The following is a 24,438-nucleotide window of genomic DNA, read 5'->3' on the forward strand; positions in this document are numbered from 1 at the left end:
TTTAACATTTAGATATTTACATCACCTTATGTGATGTAAACTGGTGGAAATTATAAGATAATGGGGAAGATCATAAAATACTGAATTTTCTAATTTATGGATCATTTTATTGACTCTTGGAGTCAGACAGATAGTCTTAAAGTGCTATTATTTATAATGGCAGGTGGAAGAATGGAATATTTATTATATTGATAATTAACTCTGAGTGGGAAGAATAGATTGTAATTCACAGAAACTTCTGGCTTTCCAGAGACATACCCTAAATTAATGTCACTACTCTATGAAACAGTTCTCAAACTGCACATCCATTTTCCTTGTAAATGAGTTACATTATGTAGGTTTTGATGGCTGGAAGGTAGGTCCTTGAATGGAGGAGCCTGGGGGAATGTTAGGGACAACTAATGAATTTCATTTAGTAGGGCTTAAGGGTGAGATCTAGAATGAATGGAGACTAATAGATAAGTCCTCTTCCTCTTCGTGCATGCATGCTTTGTCAGTGTGATGTTCTGGGTACCTTTGGGGAGAGGGGAGCTGATAGAATTTTAAGGTCACACTTGCGTAGCACCACTGGTCATTTTTAAGATGGGAGTAAAACCTCAAGTGGGGGGGGGGAATCCTTGGTACATATAGAACAAAGACAAGTAATTTATTCCCTTGGTACATATAGAACAAAGACAAGTAATTTGTCACAGCATACACAGATGCCCTGCAGTCTGGGTAAAGGTTGTAAATACTGTGACAAATTACTTATCTCTAACCATGCATCCCTATGTTGTCCTCAATCTCCTTTTTCCATCTGTTCAATGGGGATAATAGTGTCCATCTCATAAGGTTGTTCTGATAATTCTCATGTAGCACATAGCACAGTGCTTGACATCATTTATTAAGTGCTGAGTATTCTCTCTCCTCCTCTGCTCCACAAGAGGTAAACTTTGAATTTCTAGTAGATTGTTTTATCCATTTTTGACTAAATGCTCCTCATTCCTTTTTGTCCTGGGCCAATGCCAGGTGAATCACCCAGTCTGGAGTGTGACCCTTTGCACCTCACCCCACACCTCCCTCATCTAATTCCCACAGTCAGGGCCCTGCTCAAATCCCACTCCTTCCCAGATAACTTCCCAACCACCACATCCTCCAGGAGTGGCTTCCTTTTCTGAATTCCGCAAAGGACCACGAACAGTCATTGGAACACCAATTTGTATTTCCTTTTATTGTCAAGTGTCTTCTAATTATGTGTATAGAAATATGTCTTGTTATGGTACTAACTAAATAGCATATCTCTAAAGGTAGAGATTATGGGATGTAATTCTCTGTGGCCTCCAGATCACTGATCTGTCTTGCTGAGTGACATGGTGGAATAAGCCATAAGCTTTGGAGCCAGGCAGTGCCTGCTTGGAATTCTTGGCCTGCTACTTACTTACTGTGCGACCTTGGGCAGTTTACCATTTTTGAACCTTATTTTCTCATCTGAGAAAATACCTTATAGAATTTTTTTTTTTTTAAATAATGGTAATGTGTGTCAAACACCAAGAACAGTGCTGGGCACAAGTAATGCTCAGTGGTGGTATTATTATTATTATTATTATTATTCAAAGTATATGTCAGTAGATACTTCTTTTCTTAACTGAGCAATAGAGAGTAGCAACTGCTAAAAAGAGGAAGATATATTTTAAATTTCAAGCATCAAAGAATATTTGGCCATCTCTGATGAAACTGAAATAATAAAGACCTTAAATATTCTAAACTATTAAACCTCTATAAACATATAACCACACATTCCTTCAGTAATTATTGCCTCTGATTTGCATGGCACTGTTTTAAGCACTTGAGATACAAAAAAAAAAAAAAAAATGAATAAGAAAAAGTTCCACCCAACAAAAAACTTACATCCTGCTAAAGAGATGGAGGATCAGCAAAGAAATTACTATATAATGTCAGAGGTGGTAAGGAGGTGGTACGTCAGAGGTGGTAAGGGGTATGAAGAAAAGTAAAGCAAATGATAGTGAGAAGGTGCAGATATAGGGGACGGGAGAGGCTGTATAGATTGGTTGCTGGAATGTCCTCTCTGAAAAAGGGACATTTGATTAGAGAGATCAATTAAGTGAGACCAGGACAATAATGGTAAGAAATACTTCTAGGCAGAGGAATAGCAAGATTGAAACCCCTGCATCAAAATGAGTTTGACTTATTCCAGGAATAGTTACTAGGAGGCCATTGTGCCTGAAGCAGAGTAAAATAGAGAAAAAAATGGTGAGGCCTAAGGGATCTTATCCTTGTAGGTTTGTTCTAAGCAAAATGAGAAACCATGGGTGTTTTGATCACAGAACATTGTTTCTTTTATTAAAAAGACAATGGAGACCACCTCACAGCCATTAGGATGGTTATTATTTTAAAAAATGGAAAATAACAGGTGTTAGTGAGGATGTGGAGCAATTGGAACCCTTGCGAATTGCTGATGGGAATGTAAAATTATGCAGCTGCTACAGAAAACAGTTTGGCAGTTCCTCAAAAGTTAAACATAGAATGACCCTCTGATTGAGCAATTCCACTTTTGGGTAGAAACCCAAAGTACTGAAGACAGAGATGCTCATACAACAGTATTCATAGCAGCATTATTCACAATAACAAAAAAGGCAGAAACAACCCAGATGTACGTTAGTGGATGAGTGGATAAACAAAATGTGGTATGTACATATTATGGAATAGTATTAGGTTGGGGCAAGAGCAGTTGCGGTTTAACAGGTTAAAAATGATGGCAAAAACCGCAATTACATTTGCACCAACCTAATATTTGGCTTTAAAAAGAAATTAAATTCTGTTACATGCCACAAAATGGCTAAATCTTTAAAACATTATGCTAAATGAAATGCGCCAGACACAAAGGACAAATATTGTGTGAGTCTACCTATATGAGGTACCAGGAGTAGTCAAATTCATAGAAACAGAAAGTAGTGTAGAAGTTACCAGGGCTGAAAGAAGAGGAGGGGGAGGAAGAGTTATTGTGTGTATAATGGGAGCAGAGCTTCTATCTGGGATGATCAAGAACTTCTGGAAATGAATAGGGGTAGGTATGGTTGCACAACAATGTGAATTTACTTAATCCCACTGAATTATACACTTAAAAATGGTTAAAGGGGTCAATTTTGTGCTCCATATGTTTACCATAATTTAAATAAAAAAAGGCAAAAGGATGATGGGGAGTGGGGGGAAGGGTGTGGAAGCAGGGATTTCAGTTACATGCTATAGCAGGAAGCCAGATAAAAGATAAGTATTGCTGTGAAGATAGTGAGAAGGATTCAAAATAGAAATACGTTTTCAAAGTTGAGCCAATAGGTCCTATTGACAGATTGTAAGTGGAAGAAATAATAACAGAAGACTCCTTTTTTTTTTTTCCCCCGAGTTACCAGGAGAGTAGTGGTCATTTCCTGAGATAGAGAAAACTGTGGAAGGAGCAAGTTTGGGGGAAATGTTCAGCTTTCAACATGTTAGAGATATCGAATTAACACACAACTGGAAGGTCAAAAAGATATATGAGTCTGGAGCCCAGGAAGGAGGGGCTCTAGAAATAAAAATGGGAGAAATACAAAAAGATGGCATAAAAAGCACACCATACGAAGCCTGGGAATGAACACAGTCACTCAGAGAAAGAGTTGAAACAGATAAGAGAATTTTCAGAAAACTGAGGTCAGGGACCCGCCGACATTTGGAGGTCAAGAGAAGGGGAGGAACGGAGAGGTGAGATACTTTTCGTTAATACTCAGCAAATTTCTATTGAGTACTTCCTCTTCCAGGCACTGTTTTAGGTGATTCGGATGACAATTACTTAAAAAGACAGCACCCATCTCTTAATTCTGTGCTCTTGGGCAAGTTACTTAACTTGACTAAATTCTAAACTCCTCATCTGAAAAGTGGGGTGAATAATGAGGTTAGCACAAAGTACAGCAAGAGTAACAGATCATTTCCTGAATCTCCACCTGTTCATACAAGGTGCTTTATTTTCATAATTCACATCCCTCTTATAATCCTGCAAGGTAGGTATTCCTGTTTTATAGAAAAAGAATCCAAAGTGTAGGGAAGCTAATCATTTTTTCTAAGACACAGTTAAAATTTTATTGGCAAGATTCTTACCCTGATAGTTCTAAATGCCCATCTTTCAGGCCATCCACTATTTCAAGCTATGCTAACACGGAAAACAGTCAGCAGACTGCCTAAGGCAGTAATAGTAAGTGCTTCAGAACGGGTTTCTTTCATCTCTTAGTCCTCCCATCCACTTAAGTGGATATCTTTGAAGTCCTGAAAAAACAAACTCCTATAATTAAAACCAATCAGAAAAGCAATCACCTAGGTCATCAAGTATATAAATTGTCAACTATAAACTTTGTAATATCCTTAAACAAATTTAATGAATGTTAATTGACTGAATAAACAAAAACTATGCATTTTTAGTCTAATTTTCTCTACAAAGTACCTGGCCTTTAGAATTTCAGATTGGACGGCACTTAATGAAATGCCATTACCATTAAATTAAGTTTATTTTATGAGCTTTCTTTTATAAAATCCATTCAAGTTATCTCTGAAAATAATACTTCTTTATTACCTAGTTTCTACTACCCTTTTAAATAACTGCTTGTCTGACAAATGAAAAGAAAGTGCCACTCTGTTGTCTGTTAAACATAAATCTATTGTGTATGCTTATATGTAGATTAATTTTAATCATTAACTTCTCCTATCTTGCCACTCTTCCTGCGGATTGTAGATTAGTTAATAGCTTTACTATTATTCTGGCCACTCAGGCTAAGCCACTGGGGTCTCCTTTCATTCCTCTGTCTCCCTTACCCAGCATTATCCAATCGGTCACCAAGATCTGATAGATCTACGGAAATTGGTCCCTTCGGACTCAAATTTAAAGACCCTACATTCATTCAGGTAGAATTTAGTGCTTAGATGATGGCAATAAAGAGCTCTGTCATCAATAAGGCCTTTACATTAATCACCACCTCACCAATGACTCCTACTTTCATAAACCAGAATTTTCCTCCTAAAACAAAACAAAAATCCTGATACTTTCAGGACCTATGAAATGCAGTTTTCTATAAGGGAAACTCAAAGCCCATGGTACCTGGCACTGATCTTCCTGTTCTCTTCTTTATTTAAGACTGGCTTGTTGGTACCCTACGTTAAGCTTGTCCTGATATTCTCAAACAGAATGAGATACTCTCTCCCTTTACACCCATTGCACTTTATTATTCCTCTCTTTATCACACATTGTTTTCATGGCTTGTGTAATTATGATTTGCATCTATAAGTAGGGGGAATTTTTATTATCCTAACAGCTGGCACCAAGTTCCTCCAAAACAAAACTCTTGGTATGGACAATGTGCCTTTAGAAATGCTTGGGGGTAGACTGTACGATGAATCCCACTCCTACTTCCCAGCCAAAGACTTTTGATATAAGCTTAGCCCTCAGGCTTTGGTAGGGGAAAGCAGCTCTACACATGCCAAAGGAAGGAATTTGTTGTTTTTCTCTTGAATAAAGATGAGAGGGGGCGGGGGAAAAGAAACCAGAGAAGAGATGAAGGACAGAGAGGGTGCCAGCAAGATGAAGAGTTCCCTGAGGCTGGATGGGATCAGTGAGCAGCATGGAGGTAGCCAAAAGCATTTTACATTCGGAGGAGAGAGCAAAGCTCCAGGAGTTCCTAAACATCTGTGGTAAAAAGGGCTGCTAGATGCTCAGATGAGTGTTTGTGGTTCCTGATGTGAACATTGAGAAAGATGCTGATTTTAGCACGAGGATTAAAGCCAGAGGCCAAGGGAGCCCCGAGAACATAAACTTCCCAGAAATTTACACACATCTTTTGGAGGTGGGGGGGGTTATACTTCTCGATGTTGTAGAATTGGCAAAGATTTGAGTCTTTTTTCACCTATTTGAGGTAGATAAATACCAAATCCTACACCTCACCAGATTATAAATTCTCTGAGGATGCCTTTGCATGCCCACTAGCTTTCCTATGGTGAATGCACAGAAAATATTTGTTGTTTTGTTTTATGGAATCAGTAGTATTTAGATGAAAAATACTGATACAACTGACTACTGCTAACTTAAACTCTCTCATCATACTGATTTTCTCAGCAGGAAAAGTCCAAGGTTAAAAAAAAAAACAAAAACGAGCAGTACAAATGATAGGCACTCATCAATAAGTATGATGTAGGAGATTCAATATTGTCACCTTGATATATTAAAATTTTGTCCATCGTTCTGTAAGAAAGATGTGATGTAGGAAGAAGTATAGACCAGGGCTCTTAAGTCTCTCCTTTCCAGGCCCTTAACCATGCTGAGCTACTCTTTTCTCAGCTGTTTCTCAGCTGTAAGACCACTATCATGTCTCCCCGAAAGTAAGACCTAGCCAGACAATCAGCTCTAATGCATCTTTTGGAGCAAAAACTAATATAAGACCCGGTCTTATTTTACTGTAAAACCTGGTATAATATAATATAATATCCAATCTTATTTTACTATAAGACCCGGTCTTGTATAACATAAGACTGGATCTTATATTAATTTTTGCTCCAAAAGACGCATTAGAGCTGATTGTCTGGCTAGGTCTTATTTTCGGGGAAATACTGTAATAACAATATCTATCCTTCCTACTTTTCCGTAATTTTTATGATTATTTTTTAAGTTTATTTTTAGTGCTATATGAGTATAAGCCATTATTATGCCATCGACAGTGTATTATGGTACATAGTAAGTTTACCATAGACTGTACAGTATATATTGAGAAACTACCAATAATATCTAACTCTACGCTGATCCTGGGAATGGCGGACAGTGTTTTACCAATAATGGAGAAGAATGAAATCAAGAAAGTAATATTTACATGATGCTTTAAAGCTTGCGCAGTTTTTATATAACCCTTCTTCTTAGGTGAATAGAGATGGGCCAGGACTGTGAATTTTGTGGATAGTGTAGCCTCAAGACTTTAATGGTATAGGAGAAGTTCTGTATGAGCGCAGGGCCAATAGCATAGAAATGTCAGAAATATCAGCTCCGTGGGATCAGGCCAAGAGCAAAAGTGAGGTTGGAAAGAAAGGGTAAATATCAGCAAATAGGAGCAGTCAACAGTAAGGACTGGTTCTTGGCGTAAAGATGGTATCATTAGACCCGAGGTCAACAAGGAGCCCAGAATACTTCCCAACTTCTATGAGACATTACCCTGATATCAGAACCAGATAAAGTCACCACAAGAAAACTACACAAAATATTCCTTTTGAAAATAGACTCAAGAGCCCTCAACAATATTCAAGCAAGCTGAATCTAGCAACATAGAGAAATAATTATACTCGTATACCACAACCAAGTGGGATTTAACCCAGAAGTGAGGTTGATTTGACACATGAAAACCAATCAATATAATATGTTGTATTAATAGACTAATAAATAAGACTACATAATTGTCCCAATAGATGAAGAAAAGCCATTTGACAAAATCCTAACATCTTTTTATGATTAAAAAAAAAACAAAACAGAAAACTAGGAATAGAAGGGAACATCTTCAACCTGATGAAGAACTTCTATAAAAAACCTGCGCATAACATACTTAATGGTGAAAATGGTGAATGCTTTCTCTAAGATCGGGACAAGACAAGTATGGTCATACCACTTTCATCCAACATTCTAGCCGGGGCAATTAAGAAAAAAGAAATAAAAGAAATTCATAATAGAATAATAAAATAATAAAAGATTGGAAAGAAAGAAGTAAAATGATCTCTATTGGCTGTTGATATGATCTTGTATATAGAAAATCCTAATCAATTCCCCCAAAAAACTATTGGAACTAACAAACGAGTTCAGCATAGTTGTTGGACATGAGATCAATAGGCAAAACTCAATTACATACATTACTATCCAATAATAACAAACAATCGGGAAATGAAATTGAGAAAATAATTCCATTTACAATAGCATGAAAAAGAAGACAATGTCTAGGAATAAATTTAACAAAAGAAGTACAGAATGTGAACACTGAAAACTATAAAATATAATCATAAAAAAATTAAATCTTAAAGGGAAAGATATTCCATGTTCATGGATTGAAACTTAATGATGATGCAATGGCAGTATTCCACAAAATGGTAAATAAATTCAATGTAATTCCTACCAAATTCTGACTGTATTTTCTTTTATGTAAATTGACAAACTGATCCTAAAATTAATAATGGAAATAATTTGGAAAAAAAGAACAAATTTGGAGAACTAACACTTTCCCATTTCAAAATTTACCTCACAGCTATAAAATCAAGACAGTGTGGTACTAAGATAAGTATACATATATGGATGAATGAAATGAAAGTGAGAGTCTAGAGATAACCCCTTACATTTATGGTCAATTGACCTTTCACAAGGGTGTCAAGACAATTCAATGAAAAAAATAATAATCTTTTCAACAAATAATGCTGGAACAACTGGATATCCATATGCAAGAGAATGAAATTAGACTCCTTCCTTTCTTACACCATACACAAAAATTAACTAAAAATGGACTATAGATCTAAATGTAAGAGCTAAATCTATAAAATAGTTAGAAGAAAACATAGAAGTTAAATTTGAGACATTAGGTTAGTTAAAGCCTTCTTAGATATGACACCAGTCACACATACAACTAAAGAAATATTAAATTGGATTTAATCAAAATTTAAAATTTTTGTGCTTTAAGGACACAAGAAAACTAAAAGACAACCAACATCTTGGGAGAAAATATTTGCAAATCATATATCTGATAAGGGACTTGTATCCAAAATCTTACAACTCGACAATGAAAAGAAGACACAGATTAAAAATCAGCAAAGTATTTGAATAGATGATTCTCCAAAGACATACAAATAGTCTATGACTACATGAAAAGATGCTAAACTTTGTTAGTCATTAGGTAAATTACAAATAAAAACTTCAATGAGATAGCACTTTACACACATTAGTACAGCTAAAATAAAAAAGACAGACATAATGTGTTGGTGAGGATGAGGAGAAATTACAACTTTCTTACAGTACTGGTGAAATTATAAAATGTTGTAGTTACTTTGAAAAACAGTTTGAAATTCCTCAAAATATTAAACATAAAAATCACTATATAATCTAGTAATTCCATTCCTAAGTATATACCCTAGAGAATTTAAAACATGTCCATACAAAAACTTGTACAAGTGTTCAGAGCACTGTTATCCATAATAACAAAGAAGTGGAATCAACCCAAATATCCATCAACTAATGAATAAATAAAGTGGATATATCTATACCGTAGAATAATATTCAGCTATAAAACAGAATGAAATATTGATGGATGATACAGCATGCATAAACTTTGAAAACTTTATGCTAAATGAAAGAGCTCAGACGCAAAAAGCCACATTTGTTTGATTCTATTTCTATTAAATGTCCAGAATAGGCAAATCAATAGAGACAAAAGGTAGATTAGTAGTTGCCAGTGATTGGGGGAAGATAGAATGACTGTTAATGAGTATGGAGTTATTTTTTGGGATGATGGAAATATTTTGGAACTAGATAGAGGTTATGTTTCCACAACATTGTGAATACAATGAATGCTACTGAATTGTACACTTTATAGGGTAAATTTTATGCTGTGTGAATTTTATCTTAATAAAGTTGTTATTAACCAGAAAAGGAGAAGCAGCTCAAGGTTAAGAATTGTTGGAGATATATTGGACATTGAGTCAGCATATAGAAGTTTTCATATTAAAGCCCAGATTTAAATTTCACGGTTTTTTTTCCCATTTTTAAGAGCAGCATGTTTTGTTTTTGTTTTGTGTTTTTTTTGTTTATGATTAATACTTCGCCTAGTTCAAAAAGAATTTCATGACATATGTTTTTAAATTTTTTTACATATAAAATTGAAATTACATAGTTTGGGATTGGGAGTTGTATAGTTAGAGTAGAAAATAAACACACCGCATCTATTTGTGGCTGAGTTTCCTGGCAGCCAAAGCAAAAAAAGGTACATAGCGTAGGGATTTTAGTTCTATCTGATGAAACAAATGTAAAAAAATAATACCAGCGTTGCCAAGCAGATTTTCCTTTATACTAAGTAAAAAGTATAACACAGACCTTTCTACAGCCTCACTGGAGAGTGGGAAAGTCCTAGCTCGAGGGATCAGGAAATGACATCTGGGTCTAGCTCTGCCACTAGTTACTGTGTTTCCCCAAAAATAAGACTTAGCCAGATAATCAGTGCTAGTATGTCTTTTGGAGCAAAAATTAATATAAGACCCGGTCTTATCTTATCTTAATATAAGACCGAGTCTTATATAATATAATATAGAGTTTCCAGGTGGGAATTCCCACCCGTTTTCAGGAATTTTTTTTTGCTTTCCTGTCCCCGAATCCCGAGATATAAACTGTTTTTTGTTCTCCATGATGAGTCGTTTCCACAAAGTGACAGCCGATACTACCACCAACCACCTGGGTTCAACGAGTCGATTTTCCGACCAACTTTTCTCGGGATTCAGGAATGGGAAAGCGAAAAAACTCTCTGAGAATGCACAGGAATTCCCCTCTGGAAACCCTAATATAATATAATATAATATAATATAATGTAATGTAATATAATACCCTGTCTTATTTTACTATAGTCTTATTTTATAAGACCGGGTATAATATAATATAATATAATATAATACCCAGTCTTATATTAATTTTTTTTCTCCAAAAGACACATTAGAACTAATTGTCCGTCTAGGTCTTATTTTTGGGGAAGCACGATAGCTGTGTGGCCTTGGCACCGTAAATAGTTTAATGAACTTTCTGAACCTCAGTTTCCTCATCTTTTAAATGTCTTTCAAATACGAATTTCGATCACATTTTTAATATACCTTCCTGCTTTTCCAACATTAATATGGCAGAGTATTCAAAGATTAAATAGCGTTTTCAGGAAGGGAAATAAAAACCAGGTAAAATGTTTCCTCCATGAGATGGAAGGTTTTTTCCTCCAGAATTCAAATACATGCGCATTTTGAGAAATGCCTGTTTGTGACACCAGCTTGCCCTTTTGGCCAACACAAACTCAAGTGGAATATTACCGATGAGTTCTACTTGGTCTTGTTATTTATAAATCCCCATACAAGCAATAAAAATTGTTTCAATAATTTATGTAAGCTTAAGTGCCAGATAGTTAACTGGTATAATTCCAATGCTCTTTAATACAGTGAATCTCTAGTGTAACATAGACCTGGTTAATGATCAGCATAAGTAGATGGAGCCTTGTTTGGGTGGTTATTTCAGTAGTTATTTATGGTTGCATTACCACATCTCATTAGAACTGTATATTTGGAACATTTTAAAATATATTTTAATGCTTAAAATGCAGAATCTTTTTATATACTGTCCTTGCCTGGGTACATCCATAGGACTATGTTATTGTCAGTCTGCCTTGTAAATAGGTCCTTCTGATATGGAAAAATTAACCTTTTATATCAAATTCTGTGCTAGAGCAGTGTTATGGTGAGACTCCAGTGTATGCACTTGGTGAAGTTCTCATGGGGTCCACTGTTCCCCAAGCTTCTTGTTCCCTTTCTTTCCCTTCACCCTTTCAATCAAGTATCTATTTGACATCCCAGTTTCTGGAGAGGCATGCATGATACCGTTTCTTCATTCTTCAGGAGTTTAAAAGTTTATCTTTAATAAAATAAAGAGAACTTATTTTTCTAACTTAACGCAATTCTATAGGGTATCAAAATCAGACGGGCTCAAGGGCCACACCAGTAAGGTAAGTGTAAAGTACCTGCCCTTCCAAGGCAATGAGGAGGGAGGGCTGGTGCCAGGGGAGGACAGAGCCGGCCTTAAAGGCATTCACATTAAAATAATTAATCCTGTTGGACCTAGAAAGTCTTTTTTGGGTTCACATAATCCATCCAGCTACAACGCCTGCCATAAAACAATTTAAACTCCAGTGCTTTCCAAAGAAATTCTGTGAAAAATTCGTCTTGAATATTTTAGTAAGTCATGGTGTCTTCCATTTAATGTCCAGTGTAATTCAAAAATCTACACCTGTTCCAGAGCCCTTGTTTTGTCCTAAATTATGAATTGATTTTATGGGGTAAAGTCTTTGCAATGCATATACTGTTCCCCCAAAAGTAACTATTTTCAACACGTACTATAAATCCCAAATGAATCTTTTTTATTAGCAAACAATCCTATCTCAATTTTTAATCTAAATTCATCATAAAATTTGATAATAAAACCAATCACAGCTAATGCCATTATTGACTCATTTTTTCTATTTTATCTGTAAACTTTTCGCTTAATACAACTTATAATCTTGCTAAAATATGATGAATAATTAAAAAAAACGGAAAGATCAGCTTGTTACAGTTTTGTGTATTTTAATTGTCTAGAAAGTGATGAAAGATACTTAGTAGCAACTGTTATATTTAAGTAAAATCATGATATACTGTGACTCTATCTGCAGACACACCCAAAAAAGGCTCATTTATAAACCCGTTATCTTTTAATTAGGAGATTTCTTATTAAAATACTAGAATAATTAGAAATACATTTGGGGCCACAGACTGTTCATATGAAAAAAAGTGCCAAATTCTAATTGAATATATGCTAATAATGAGCTTTTTGAAATATTTTAGCAAATGTATTATTGATTTATACATTTTCTGGAAATTAATACATTTATATTGAATCCACAGTTGAACGTGAAGTGGTATAATGCCTTAGTCACAGCTTCTGGAAAGGTTGGCAACTACTAATGTTATTGTAATCTGTTCAAAAGTAGTTTTCCATAGGAAACTATGGAGGGGAGTGAAAGAGGAACTAAACGCTGATGAATGTCTTGGGATGTAGCTTCTGGGAATTAGATAATGAGTGTATTTAATGGCATCTTTTCCCAATTAATATTATAGAAAAGAAATTGATACCATTTGAGGGGAGCTAGATAAAGTCTGTTATAGTATGAAAGATAAATATGAAGATTCCTGCTTCTCAGAGCCATCTGCTGGCTAAAAGAAAGCCTGCAAAAAAAAAAAAGAAAAATGCAAATGTCTGGCTTGTCCATGTGAATAGAATCTCTACCAAAATTTTTGTAATCCCTGGTTAACTGAAAGTCTCATCCACTCTGTTTTTGGCTTGTGGCCTTGATATTTCGTTCCCAACGTGGTGTTTGATAGACTAACAAGGAAGTGGTTCTTAACTTACGTATGTTCTATGGCAGGAACTAATTTAGAATCCCAGTAGGTGATATTTCATGTTTTATTAAAAATAATTTTGCAGTAAACTTTGGAAAACAGTACAAAACATAATTTTGAAACTGAAAATGTTTCCCATTTCCTTAAGGTGACTTTTTTATTGTGCAGCCAACTTGAAATCCTTTTTGGTACAATTGTAAATAAACTGGAATGGCAGGAGAGGAACTAGTTCTGTGGACCTGATGGTCAAGTCAAGCAAGACCTAATCGCACCCACTGCCAAACTCAGCCTTCTAAAAACATTTCCCTGGAGAACATATAAATATATATTTTACAACCACTGTAAGAATGTATTTTCATATTAAATAATTATACTGAGTACCTCTACTGGCAGTATTTACAAAATAGTTTACCTTAGAATTCTCAAGAGAAAAGTGTATGTCTTATTATATATAGCAGTCTACATCTAAGAGTGCTTTTATGTGCTATTGTTTTCTATCATTGGTTTAAAGGGAAAATGTAGATGCTACAGATTATTTTGTTGCTTTTTCATATTATATCATATGCTGGTTTATATTACATGTATCTATCTATCTGAATCAGTAGAATGTAATAACTAAGATTGGGTTGCGGAGTTAACCACTTGGGTTCAAATTCTGATGTGGCCATCTACTTGGTTTAGGCCTTGGCCTTAACCTCTCTGTGTCTCAGTTTCCCTATCTGTAAACTAGGGATGCTAATACTTTCGACCTCGGAGTTGTTTTGAAGCTTCCAGCATTTAGAGCAGTGCCTGGCACATGGTAAGCATTCTGTAAATGCCAGCTGTCATTGTTATGCTCAGCCATGTTCCTTGGAGTTCTGTTCAGATTGTCTGTATGAATTTGCTAAAGCACCTTGTGTTCCACTGTTTTATGCTCTTGTTTTAAAAATGGGGGTATGTCTGTCCTCTTTCCAGTCTTAAAAGAATGGCCTGGCTTTTTTTTTTTTGTTTAACTCCTATAGAAATTCCAATTTCAGTGAAGGGCATCTCATCACACCAAGGTCACACGTGACAAATGGTCTTTCATTACCTGCTGATTACAGTTAACCTTAATTTCTTTCATGGCAGCCAAGCGGTGCTTTCTATTTAAATAGAGCTGTTCCTGGATGTGACTTTTCAAGCCTCTCTGGGTTTAATTCTAATTTAACTTGCCACTCCAACTGGGACTGTTGTGCAACTGAAGTCATGATTCACTCGTTTGTTCTCTCTAGATCTAATTATTACCACGTGGTGCCTAAGAGGCCCCCTCGGGTGTTCATTCATTACTCTAAGTAGTCTAACCTTCTGGTTAGACTGGGAAGGGAGTGGTGGGCTTTTAGTTATTGTTTCTTTGAACTGTACCGATGTGTTTAGTGTACTTTTTGGGAACACACTAACAACTGTTTTACCTCTACCAGTATTTTCATCATACCAATTTTATTACTAAGGATTGTGGGAAGAATCCTAGCTGGCGTACGCATTACTTACCTGCACGTTCCTGTTCTTTAGAACAAGGCCAGCTTTTGAAGCACAGAAGTCAGTTTCCATGCCTTTGAGGATACCTTAAGTGCCTTCTAAACAAAGGACACATTGCTTAGAAAGCATACGAAGGGCAGAATAGAAACACCTAAAGTGTAATTACAGCTCTTGTGTTATCAAACGCCCGTGCTTGTGAGTGAGACAGGACAGGATGATGTTGCCGAGAGTAAGGATCATTCCTTCACCGTTCCCACTCACCTAGATGCTTACTAGAATCAGAAGGAAGATTTTAATTTTATTCACCAACATCCTGTTCATGTTCAGAGGGATCTCAGTGGCCTCCCACTAAAAATTTTAATTGTAAGCGATGCTTTAGAAAGCCCTTCTCTTAAACTTGAAGCAAAGAACTGAGATACTACTATACATATGGTTTTAATGATTCCCTGGTATTTAGTAGCCACTTTGTATAGCATTTAAAATGTGAAACTCAGGGAAATGAGAGAAACTGAGTGGCCATTCTCTGAAGACTTGCGTTCAAAGGATCCTAGTAAGGATAAATTAATTGATAAGGATTAATTATGTTAAATTAAAAATGAGGAATGCCTGACTTAATATACTCATTCATCCATTCATTCATTCTATTTAACAAACATTTCTTGAATGTCCAGTGTTCTAGGCTCTAGAGATAACAAGCATAATTGGTACCAGCGCCTTGACCATCACATTTCCTGCCTGGACTTGGCTTGGCCAAACTCCCTCCCCACGGTGGTCTTGCACATGCAGTGTCTGCCAGCTGTGGGACCTTGCTGTGGGGTCACTGCAACAGCGGTCCTCCATGGACTTGGATAGTCCTCTCCTCTTCTTAAGCTCTTCTTTAGGTTCTTTAAGTTCTGCATTTTCGATACCCTTTTACCTCAGCCCCACTTACCTTTCTGCCTTTCCACAAACAGATCAAATTAGTAATTCTGAAAGGTACAGCCTAGCCAAAGTTTCTTTGACATCTGACGATGTCTCTGCCATTTGAATAGGGGGGCCAGGGAAAGATCTTACCCATTGACTGTTGTGTCAAAGCCAGCTTTGCTGGGTGCAGCTATTCATTGCACTTATCTTTTTAAAAAATTATCTTTGATAACTTCAAGTGGTTGTTTTTCATAACGCCTTAAAACATTTCACTCTAAAATGAAGAAAACAAGGGTATGAAGTTTTGTAGCATTAAAGCCATCCACCTAACATGTCTTCCTTTTGATGTAAATTCGGAACTCTTCGTGAAGTCATTTCTGTAGCCATTGCTTTCCTTTTCCTGCCTGATCTATGGTTTAGTGGTTGATGGACTGTATACAACCTTGTTTCATCGGTGCCTAAAAGACCTGCTTCGTAGTTCCTTGGGTTTGATTTCAGATATATTTTTCACTGTTCTCTATATACATATACCTAGCATTATAAATAGCTAAAATCAACTACAGACAAAACAATATGTGTGTGATTATGCATAGCTATGTTTAGGTTTTTACATATTAGTGTGTAGAAAGTATTGTATGAAACAAAGTGTTTTTATTATAGACTTTAAGTTGTAATTTGAAGGGAAAAATACCATATAATTTTCTCTATTTAAAAGATGTCAAACAGATCACAACACAAAAGTTTCTATTTTTAGGTCCCCAGTGCCAAAACATATTTATTTTCATGACTAGATATTCAAGAAATGAATTACTGTTGCCCTATTTTCACAGTGTTGTTCATAAGAACCACAGCCTGTTCTAGAACATGTCTTGTCAGGAGTAGCTAAAGCTGTTTCTTTTATGGGCAGGCCAGTCATACTATTTTGACTCTTTTCACAATAAGCTCCAATCTCTGTAACTAAGTCAATTATGTGGAAAACCACAAATCCACATTGACTGAGAAGAAGGTTGAAAAAAGTGGCATAGATGTCCATACAGTTTTTCATTCTACTAATAGAGATCTTATATAAATCTTTTTAAGACACTAGTAGATAAATAACGTTTATATTTGATCTGACCTGATAACGTAAAACTTTGGCTACAGATTCTGTTATTTGTACCAGTAAAAAGATACACTGAAAACTTAAAAAGGAGGCATTTTTAAAAAGTTGACCTTAGCAATGTTATAGTGAAATATTAGAAATAACCTCCATGTCCATCACTTAGGAAATATATTTAAAAGCTCTGGGATGAATAGTCATTGGTTTACTACCATATTTCTTCTAAGTCAGGTGTCAACCAACTACAGCGCATGGATCAAATACAGCCCATTGCTTGTTTTGTAAATAAAGTTTTATTGGACATAGCATACTCATTTGTTCATATTTTGTCTATAGCTACTTTCATGCTACAGCTGCAGAGCTGATTTGTTACAACATCCACTGCATGACTCTCAGAGTTCAAATAAAATATTTACTATCTTGTCCTTTACAGAAAAAGTTTACCAACCCCTGTTCTAAGTTAAAATACCACCTACTGAAAAAATGCACCATTGTTTTATGTAGCACTGATAAAGAAAAAAAGGTCTGCCAATTAAACGATGGTAAGCCATCAGTTGTAAGAAACATCCTGATTTTAGAGACATTAAAATATAACAAATTCATCTTAACACTGATGAATTGTGATATATAGCACTTCAAATAAACTACAGTGTTTGTGTCAACATGGAAGGAAATCGAATGATTAATGTTGAGTGAAGAACAATTTGCAGAATAATGTGAACAGCTTGATATTAGTTATACCCACATATATCAAGACACATTAGTTATGTGTCTCAAAAAACACAAAACAATATTGAGTTTCTGTGAATGCAGATAGGTAAGCATGGATAGGTAACCTATCTGGATAGGTAAGCAGGATTTAAAAGAATTGGAAAGCTTTAAAGAAAATTGATGACAGTGGTTTTCCCTGGGAGGAGGAAAAGGGATCAGGATGATGATGAAAGGCAAGGGGGGGATTTATCTTTATTTGTAATGTTCAGGTTTTTTTAAAAAGTGATTTATTAGTGGAAAGTATATTTTAAAAATATCAAAACATGGAAAAGCTGGAAGAAAATATGTCAAAATATTAAGAGGGGTAAAATTATTATAGCAGAAGTATGGTATATAGTATAGTAGAAGTGTTTATTATATTTCACTGTAATTTGAAAAACTATGAATCACTAAAAAAGATGGGTCATGTTCTTCATTTCTATCGCAATCGAAAGAGATTAAGGTTTAAAAAACTACATGTTAATCAATTGCCTGACATTACAAACTAATCCTGTTTGTGTACTGTGGCATCGAGATTAAACAACGTGCAAGTCAGGGCCAAATTTCACAGTTAAAACTTTTTTTTTATCAGTGGTACAGCTAATCTTTGAATACAATGGACTTTATTCCTCACTGTGAAAAACCAACAACTGGAAAAGTTAAATGTCAGGTGCATTTTACTGAACAGAAATAGCTTGTCATGAGTCATATAATTGATGTACTGATGTCACTTCTTTCAGCCTGACCTCACTTATTTTGAAATGTACATTGTGATTTTGCACAATTTTTTATGTTGTCACATACAAGTCAGACCCTCACGTTACTTATTAAATGCATTTATTTTTGTCATTTGTTTATATCAAGGCTTCCTTAAGTACTCTCTATATGTGTATTGAGAAGTTCCAAACATTGAGGTATAATTTTATCACTACCAGATTGTTTCTTATTGGATAACGGGGATCTACTCACCCACCACTGCTCTCATTTAGCAGTGTTTTTGTCTTGATGTTGTTGTTCTACGTATGTCTTCCTCTCCATAGAGTGTTTCACCAGAAATAGGTCAAGCTGCCTGCCTTCAAGATTAAGAAATGAAATGTGTCAGAGAAAGTGACAGCAGGAGATGTGGACATGAGACCTTGAGTCTATATAAAGCTATAGACTCTGAGGCTGAGATCTCTTGCCACTACAACCTAAACAGAGTGCTGTGTTTCTCACTGTTTAACTCCACTTTTTCTCTTTCCAGTTCAATTTCACCATTTAGTATTGAGAGCACAAGACGCCAGAGACGGTCTGAATCCCCAGACTCCAGAAAACGGCGTATCCACAGATGTGATTTTGAGGGATGCAACAAAGTGTACACAAAAAGTTCTCACCTGAAGGCTCACCGAAGGACACATACAGGTACAGGTCCGCAGGGCTACTCACCTGAGGGTCAGTGAGAATCCCAAAGGGCCGGGTGCCCGACTCCCGAGCCAGGAGTGTTCAGAATGGTGTCTGTACTCTCCCATCGAAAGTGCTGAGTTTCGTGCCTTTCTGAGTGGAGTGCTTTCCCTCTCTCAGTTGGAAAAGGCTTAATTCTTAGTGAACTTTAGCAACCATTGAAGTGTTTCTTCTGTGTCTTACAGAGTTTTGCATGGTATGAACACATGACCTAGTCTTCAGAATCGGCATCGCCCCTTAATAACTGTCTAGTTTATCAGATTTTAAAATGTTGTCCACATAGCATATCAAACAACAAACTGAACAAAATTATTCTCTTAAAGCTAGCATTTAACCACCACTTAGATCATGTATTTCTACTCCCTGATCTCATTCCCCAAGTAACCCAACTAATGAACTAATTAGAAGGAGAAAAGTAAGGGGAAAAGAGGAAGAAGGAGAAAATTGGCAAATACATAGCACTGTGAAGAGTTTAAAAAGGTATTTCCACATGATCCCATTTGACTCTCACTGGTTTTTGTTTGGTTTGGTTTGTTTTGTTTTGTTTTTTATTTTATTTTATTTTATTTTATGGAGAGGATTTTTAGTATTCCCAGTTTAGAGAGAAGGAAATTTAGACCAGAGGTGATTCCCTAACTTTGTCACTATCTATCCATCTGTCCGTCCGTCCATCCATCCGTCTTCCCACCCAACCCAGGAAATAAGCTGATGAGTCTTTCTTTAGCCCGCTACCAATCCCATTCATCCTCTGCCTTGTAGATCGCTTAGCTGGCATCGCTGGCTTTCTTGGCTTCCCATCCTGTTTAGTGCCCCCAGCGGGATGCTCTGGGAAGAGACTGAAGGGGGGAGGAGGACCCCACAATTACACCACCTTTCCTAGGCAAAGTGATGGTGACTGGGCAGTGTGAAGCTCAAAGAAGCAGAGAGAAGAGGGACATTTTTTCACCCACATTCCTGGTAGCAAGCAGTGTACCGCAGATTGAGCAAACCCAGTCCAGCGGCTGGCCTCAGCCTCTAACTGGAAATTTCAAGTGTAACAGATTCCTATGGGGCTGTGTAACTAGTCCTTCTATCTCAAATACAGAGGGTGCCAAATAAGTGTATACACAATTTAAGAAATGAAAAAACTGTATTAAAATTGTAATACTCAATATATGCCAATCACAAAAGGTTAAATACAAGTCACATGTGACTTCTGCAATTACAAGAGGTACTCAAAGTGGTTACCATCATTGTAATTTTAGTACAGTTTTTTTTCCTTTCTTAAAATGTATATACATTTTGACACCCTCTGTATATTGAAATAACCATACTACATAAACCATTTCCCAGCTGAGGTAGCAAAATCATGTAAATCAGCATTCTTTGCCATTGTTTAGTCATGTTATCGTATCAGACGATTTCCAAAGATGCTTTATAGATATTGCTTCGTGACTCCAAATGTTGAGGCAGAGCGTCATTTGTGTATGAGATGAAGTAAGTTATGGCGTAAAAGGGGGCTTGTCTGAGTCCGGAAAGCATTATGGTATCTGGAGTTTACTCTTTGCTCATTTAATGCATCATACTTTCAATATATCTAAGATAATCAGCACATGTTGCAAACTGCTTCCTCCATCTTTCTTCCCGGCCCCCAATCCTTGCCTCTTTTCTACTTAATTCCAGATTCTTTCCTCCCTCATTGATTCTGAGCTTTCCCAGGAGAAGTTTTCATTGATTTTTTAGGCGCTATTTATGAATCATTTTTTTGATCATTAAGGTGAAAAGTATAAAGACATGAAAGTCAGATAAGCCTGTTTCATTCTATCACTAGATAATGAACACAGATCCTAATACTAAGTATGATCAAGTCATAGCGACTTTTTATGAGAGCATTTCGGTTTAAAAAAAAAAGAATGACTTTTCGTCAGTGAATCAGCATGTGATTCAGCAGTGAATCACTCATAACTCATATGTTATGAGTTAATCCTATTTTCCTTGAACTTTTTGAAATAACGTATTAGCCTCTTTTTCACACGGACACCTGTATCCCGTTTACCTGAGGATAAACGGTGAAAGAGAGTAAAATTAAGTGCTGTTCAGTGATTTAACCCATGGCAGCATAGAATTGCATCTTGTCAGTCGTATCATATACTGTGGTAGTAAGGGAGACATGATGTATGCATTATAATTCAGTGTAAACCTGGAATGCTGAAGTGGAATTAATTAGCTTGGCTTATTATAAGATAAAATCATAGACTTCTAGGGTCCAAACAGGCCTCATACATAACAGAATCTAGTTTGTTTCCTTACTGGGGGAATCCCTTTGCTGTCGTCTCTCACACAGATCACATCACTACTGTGCCGTTTTCTGCACACTTACACGTCTTTTATTTGATCCTCACACCTGGTGGTGGCAGCTGTCATTATCTCCTGTGCACAAGCGTGGTTCCTGGTTGAGTATTGTTCCCACAGCATTAATTTTCCCACCTCTCCTTAAACACTTAGAGTGACAGAGAGCTTATTCTTCTGCAAGACAAGTCGGGTGAAATTTCTGAGGGCGCAGTCCTCGTGTGGTAAATAATTAGATACTTGGATTTAAAATTCAGTAAAGAGATCAGAGCTGAACTGACAATGTGTCTTTTTTATTGAGATATAATGGAGTTATAGCATTATGTAGTTTAAGATGTACAACCTGTTCATTTGATACATTTCTGTATGGCAAAATGATTACCATCGTAGCATTAGCTAACACCTCTATCATGTCACGTAATATCATTTTTTGTGTGTGTGGTGAGAACAATGAAGATGTAATCTCTTAGCAACTGTGAAGTTTATAGGACAGTGTTGTTTACTATAACTATCATGCTGTGCTTTAGAACTCCAGAACTTATGTATCTACTAGTTGTAAGTCTGTACCCATAACCTCGCCCCTCTTACAGCGTTGAAGTCTCTTACAGCGGTGTTTGGCTCTCAGTCCTTTCCAGTGGACTCGGGTAACTCCAGTGATCACACTGTAATTTTCACTTCCTGATCCTGGTTTTCCTCGTATCACCCTCATGAACCACTGGCATCTGCATTTCTCCAAATCAAATATCCTCAGTTCTCACAGCCACATTTTTCTAGATAAACACCAACTTGCCACAGTGTGTTTTTAAGTTTTCCACACCACAAATTGAGGGACGAGGTCTCTAATAAATGCAAAGATAGTGTTAAGTCTTTTAACAGTTGACTCCCTGTTAGGTCATCTAAATGAAAATCTGCTGAAAACTAGATTTGTCCATCCCCTGTACCTACAACTGAATGCTTTTAAACCTGAACGTGCAATGTTGTATTTATAGTTGGACATGTCTCTCCTTTGGGAGTCCAGGCAGACCTCGGAGATATTGCAAGTTAGTTCCAGACCACCACAGTAAAGTGAGTTGTAATCTGTTTGCTGGTGGAGAGTCTTACCTTCAATTTGTAAAAGAGCACAGCTTCTGTGAAGTGCAATAAAGTGAAGCACAATTAAAGGAGTTATGCTGTAGTAGGCTTCCTCTCCCCGAGAGTGTGTAGCCACTGGCTGGATGATGTCTTGTGGGAGGACAGAATCATTTTTATGAGGCTTGCACATACCCTTTCAAGTCTGGGAAATAATTATTCTATTTTATTGATTTGAGCCGAATCTAATCAATTGAAACGACTTTGAAACCTCTCCACACCCACCTTGCTTTTAGTGTTAGAGCTCTCTCCTTCAGCATCTCCATTTTTGCCAAATATCGAGCAGGACAGGTTCAAGGAAAACACCTTGAGATGTGATCCTATGGAATTCCACCCAAGTGAGTCTTAATGCATTAACCAGTAACTAAAAATCCACCTAATTGTCCCACACCCAATCCATATTTCTTAATTTCACAGCTATATCAAAAAGTCCTTGTGAAATTCCTGCTCTAAACCACATACCAAATCCATTCATCCACTTAGCAGAGAGATGCTTAACTCTGCGCAAGGCATAGTTTTCTAAACTATCAGTCAAAGCACAGCATTTTTAAAAAGAAAGAATGAAATTTGGTTGATCTGTTGCCACTGGTTCAAAGTGAGCCCATACTGGTTTCCGATTTATAATTATTTGCAGTACTTCATAACTTCATGTTGAAAATAAAATCAACACTAGTTCTGTAGGGATTCATATTGGCTTTTAATAAATATCTTCTTAGCCTTACCTTTGCTTCAGGCATATTGAGTAAGTTATTTATATGTGACCAATAATAATTAATGTGAAGTTTGGGATTATAACAGATGACTTATGAGAACTACTCACGCTATGGGAAGTTAATAAGTAGCAATGAGAAACTTTCTTTGAGAAAGTGAGGTTAATTTTACTTGATCTTTTGTGCTTTATTGGTATGCAATCAGCCCCCTATTTAGAATTTATACGGTAAATTAAATGTGTTTGTAGGAATGTGAAAGAGGAACATTTTCTGGATATTAGCAAGGAATTTAAAATAAAATTTAAAAAATGCTGAAGAGTGCCTTTTTAAAAGAAAAATAATTAAGCATATTTTCATGCATGTGAAGTTTAGATAATATAAAAATATGACCATATATTCTTAAATGCCCTTACTAACTTAACACGTGCCTGTGGTGAACCGTTTAAGGCATGTTAAAAAGAAGGAAAAAAAGTATCTGAGAAATCATATATACTTGATTGTCAGCAGATACATTGTTCCTGTTTACTGAACTAAATAGTGTGTGATTTATCTCCACGAAGAAGTATACAGTGTTTTTAAATGAATATGCAGTATATTTAAATTAATGGTCATTGAAATCTGTGCTATAACTACTATGTCCTGTGAATTTCCCTCATTTCAAGAATTTCATTGCTTTTTAAATGATTTAAATATGAATTTTAGAAGAAAATATTTTTTTATAAATTTGGCATTGTTGTTTGGGGTTCTCATTAATTTCTAAAAATATATGCCATAGTAATATCTAAAATTCAGTGCTGCCAGTAACAGCAGTGATTCCTAGCGCCACTAGATGGTGCACTACAACCAGATGTTGGATCTGGTCTAAGAGGGTCTGAAAAAGTGAACTAGAACCCTCTAGTGGTATGTATGACAGGAGGTGATTATCAGTGTTCTGCAGAACATTACAATTTAATAATGAACACGGAAAAGGCCAGAGAAAGATACATTTAAAACCAGAATTTTTAAAACTATTTGGTTTCAAATAAATCTGGAAGTGTTTTATATTCCAACTTGAGATCTTGTTTGCTAACAAATCTGTGAAGCTCATTTAGGCAGTCTTATCTAATACTCATTTTAATCCACGTGAAAAGTATATACCCAGGTTTTTAAAATTAGTAAATGTAAAGCAGTCAAATTTCTTGTTTTCTGACTTTATCAAAAATTCTCCATCTCTGAATTGTGTACATCAAGGAGGTTAATTCATATGGATGCTTTCAAAATATTAACCAATCTTGATTTAAAAGTCTCTATAACATGTCCTTCCCCACTGTTACAAATGAATGAAACGATGCATTATTTAGCTCTTCCTTTGAGGAATAAAGCCTTTGTAATTAATATGAT

General features: G+C 36.0%; 1 protein-coding gene across 6 annotated transcripts in view; it reads left to right on the forward strand.

Annotated features, from left to right (window-relative positions):
• Positions 1–24,438, forward strand: part of KLF12 (KLF transcription factor 12) — a 566,208-nt gene that overhangs the window by 517,464 nt on the left and 24,306 nt on the right. For 5 of the 6 annotated variants that reach the window (XM_081045624.1, XM_081045623.1, XM_081045621.1 and 2 more), the window contains one exon: positions 18,696–18,853. The exons of the other annotated variant lie outside the window; for it this stretch is intronic. In XM_081045624.1, coding sequence (XP_080901750.1) covers positions 18,696–18,853 — 158 coding nt within the window. The remainder of the gene's footprint in view (positions 1–18,695; positions 18,854–24,438) is intronic. 6 annotated transcript variants of the gene reach the window in all.

The sequence above is a fragment of the Rhinolophus hipposideros genome (assembly GCF_964194185.1).
Source record: "Rhinolophus hipposideros genome assembly, chromosome: 4".
Classification (NCBI taxonomy): Eukaryota; Metazoa; Chordata; class Mammalia; order Chiroptera; family Rhinolophidae; genus Rhinolophus; species Rhinolophus hipposideros.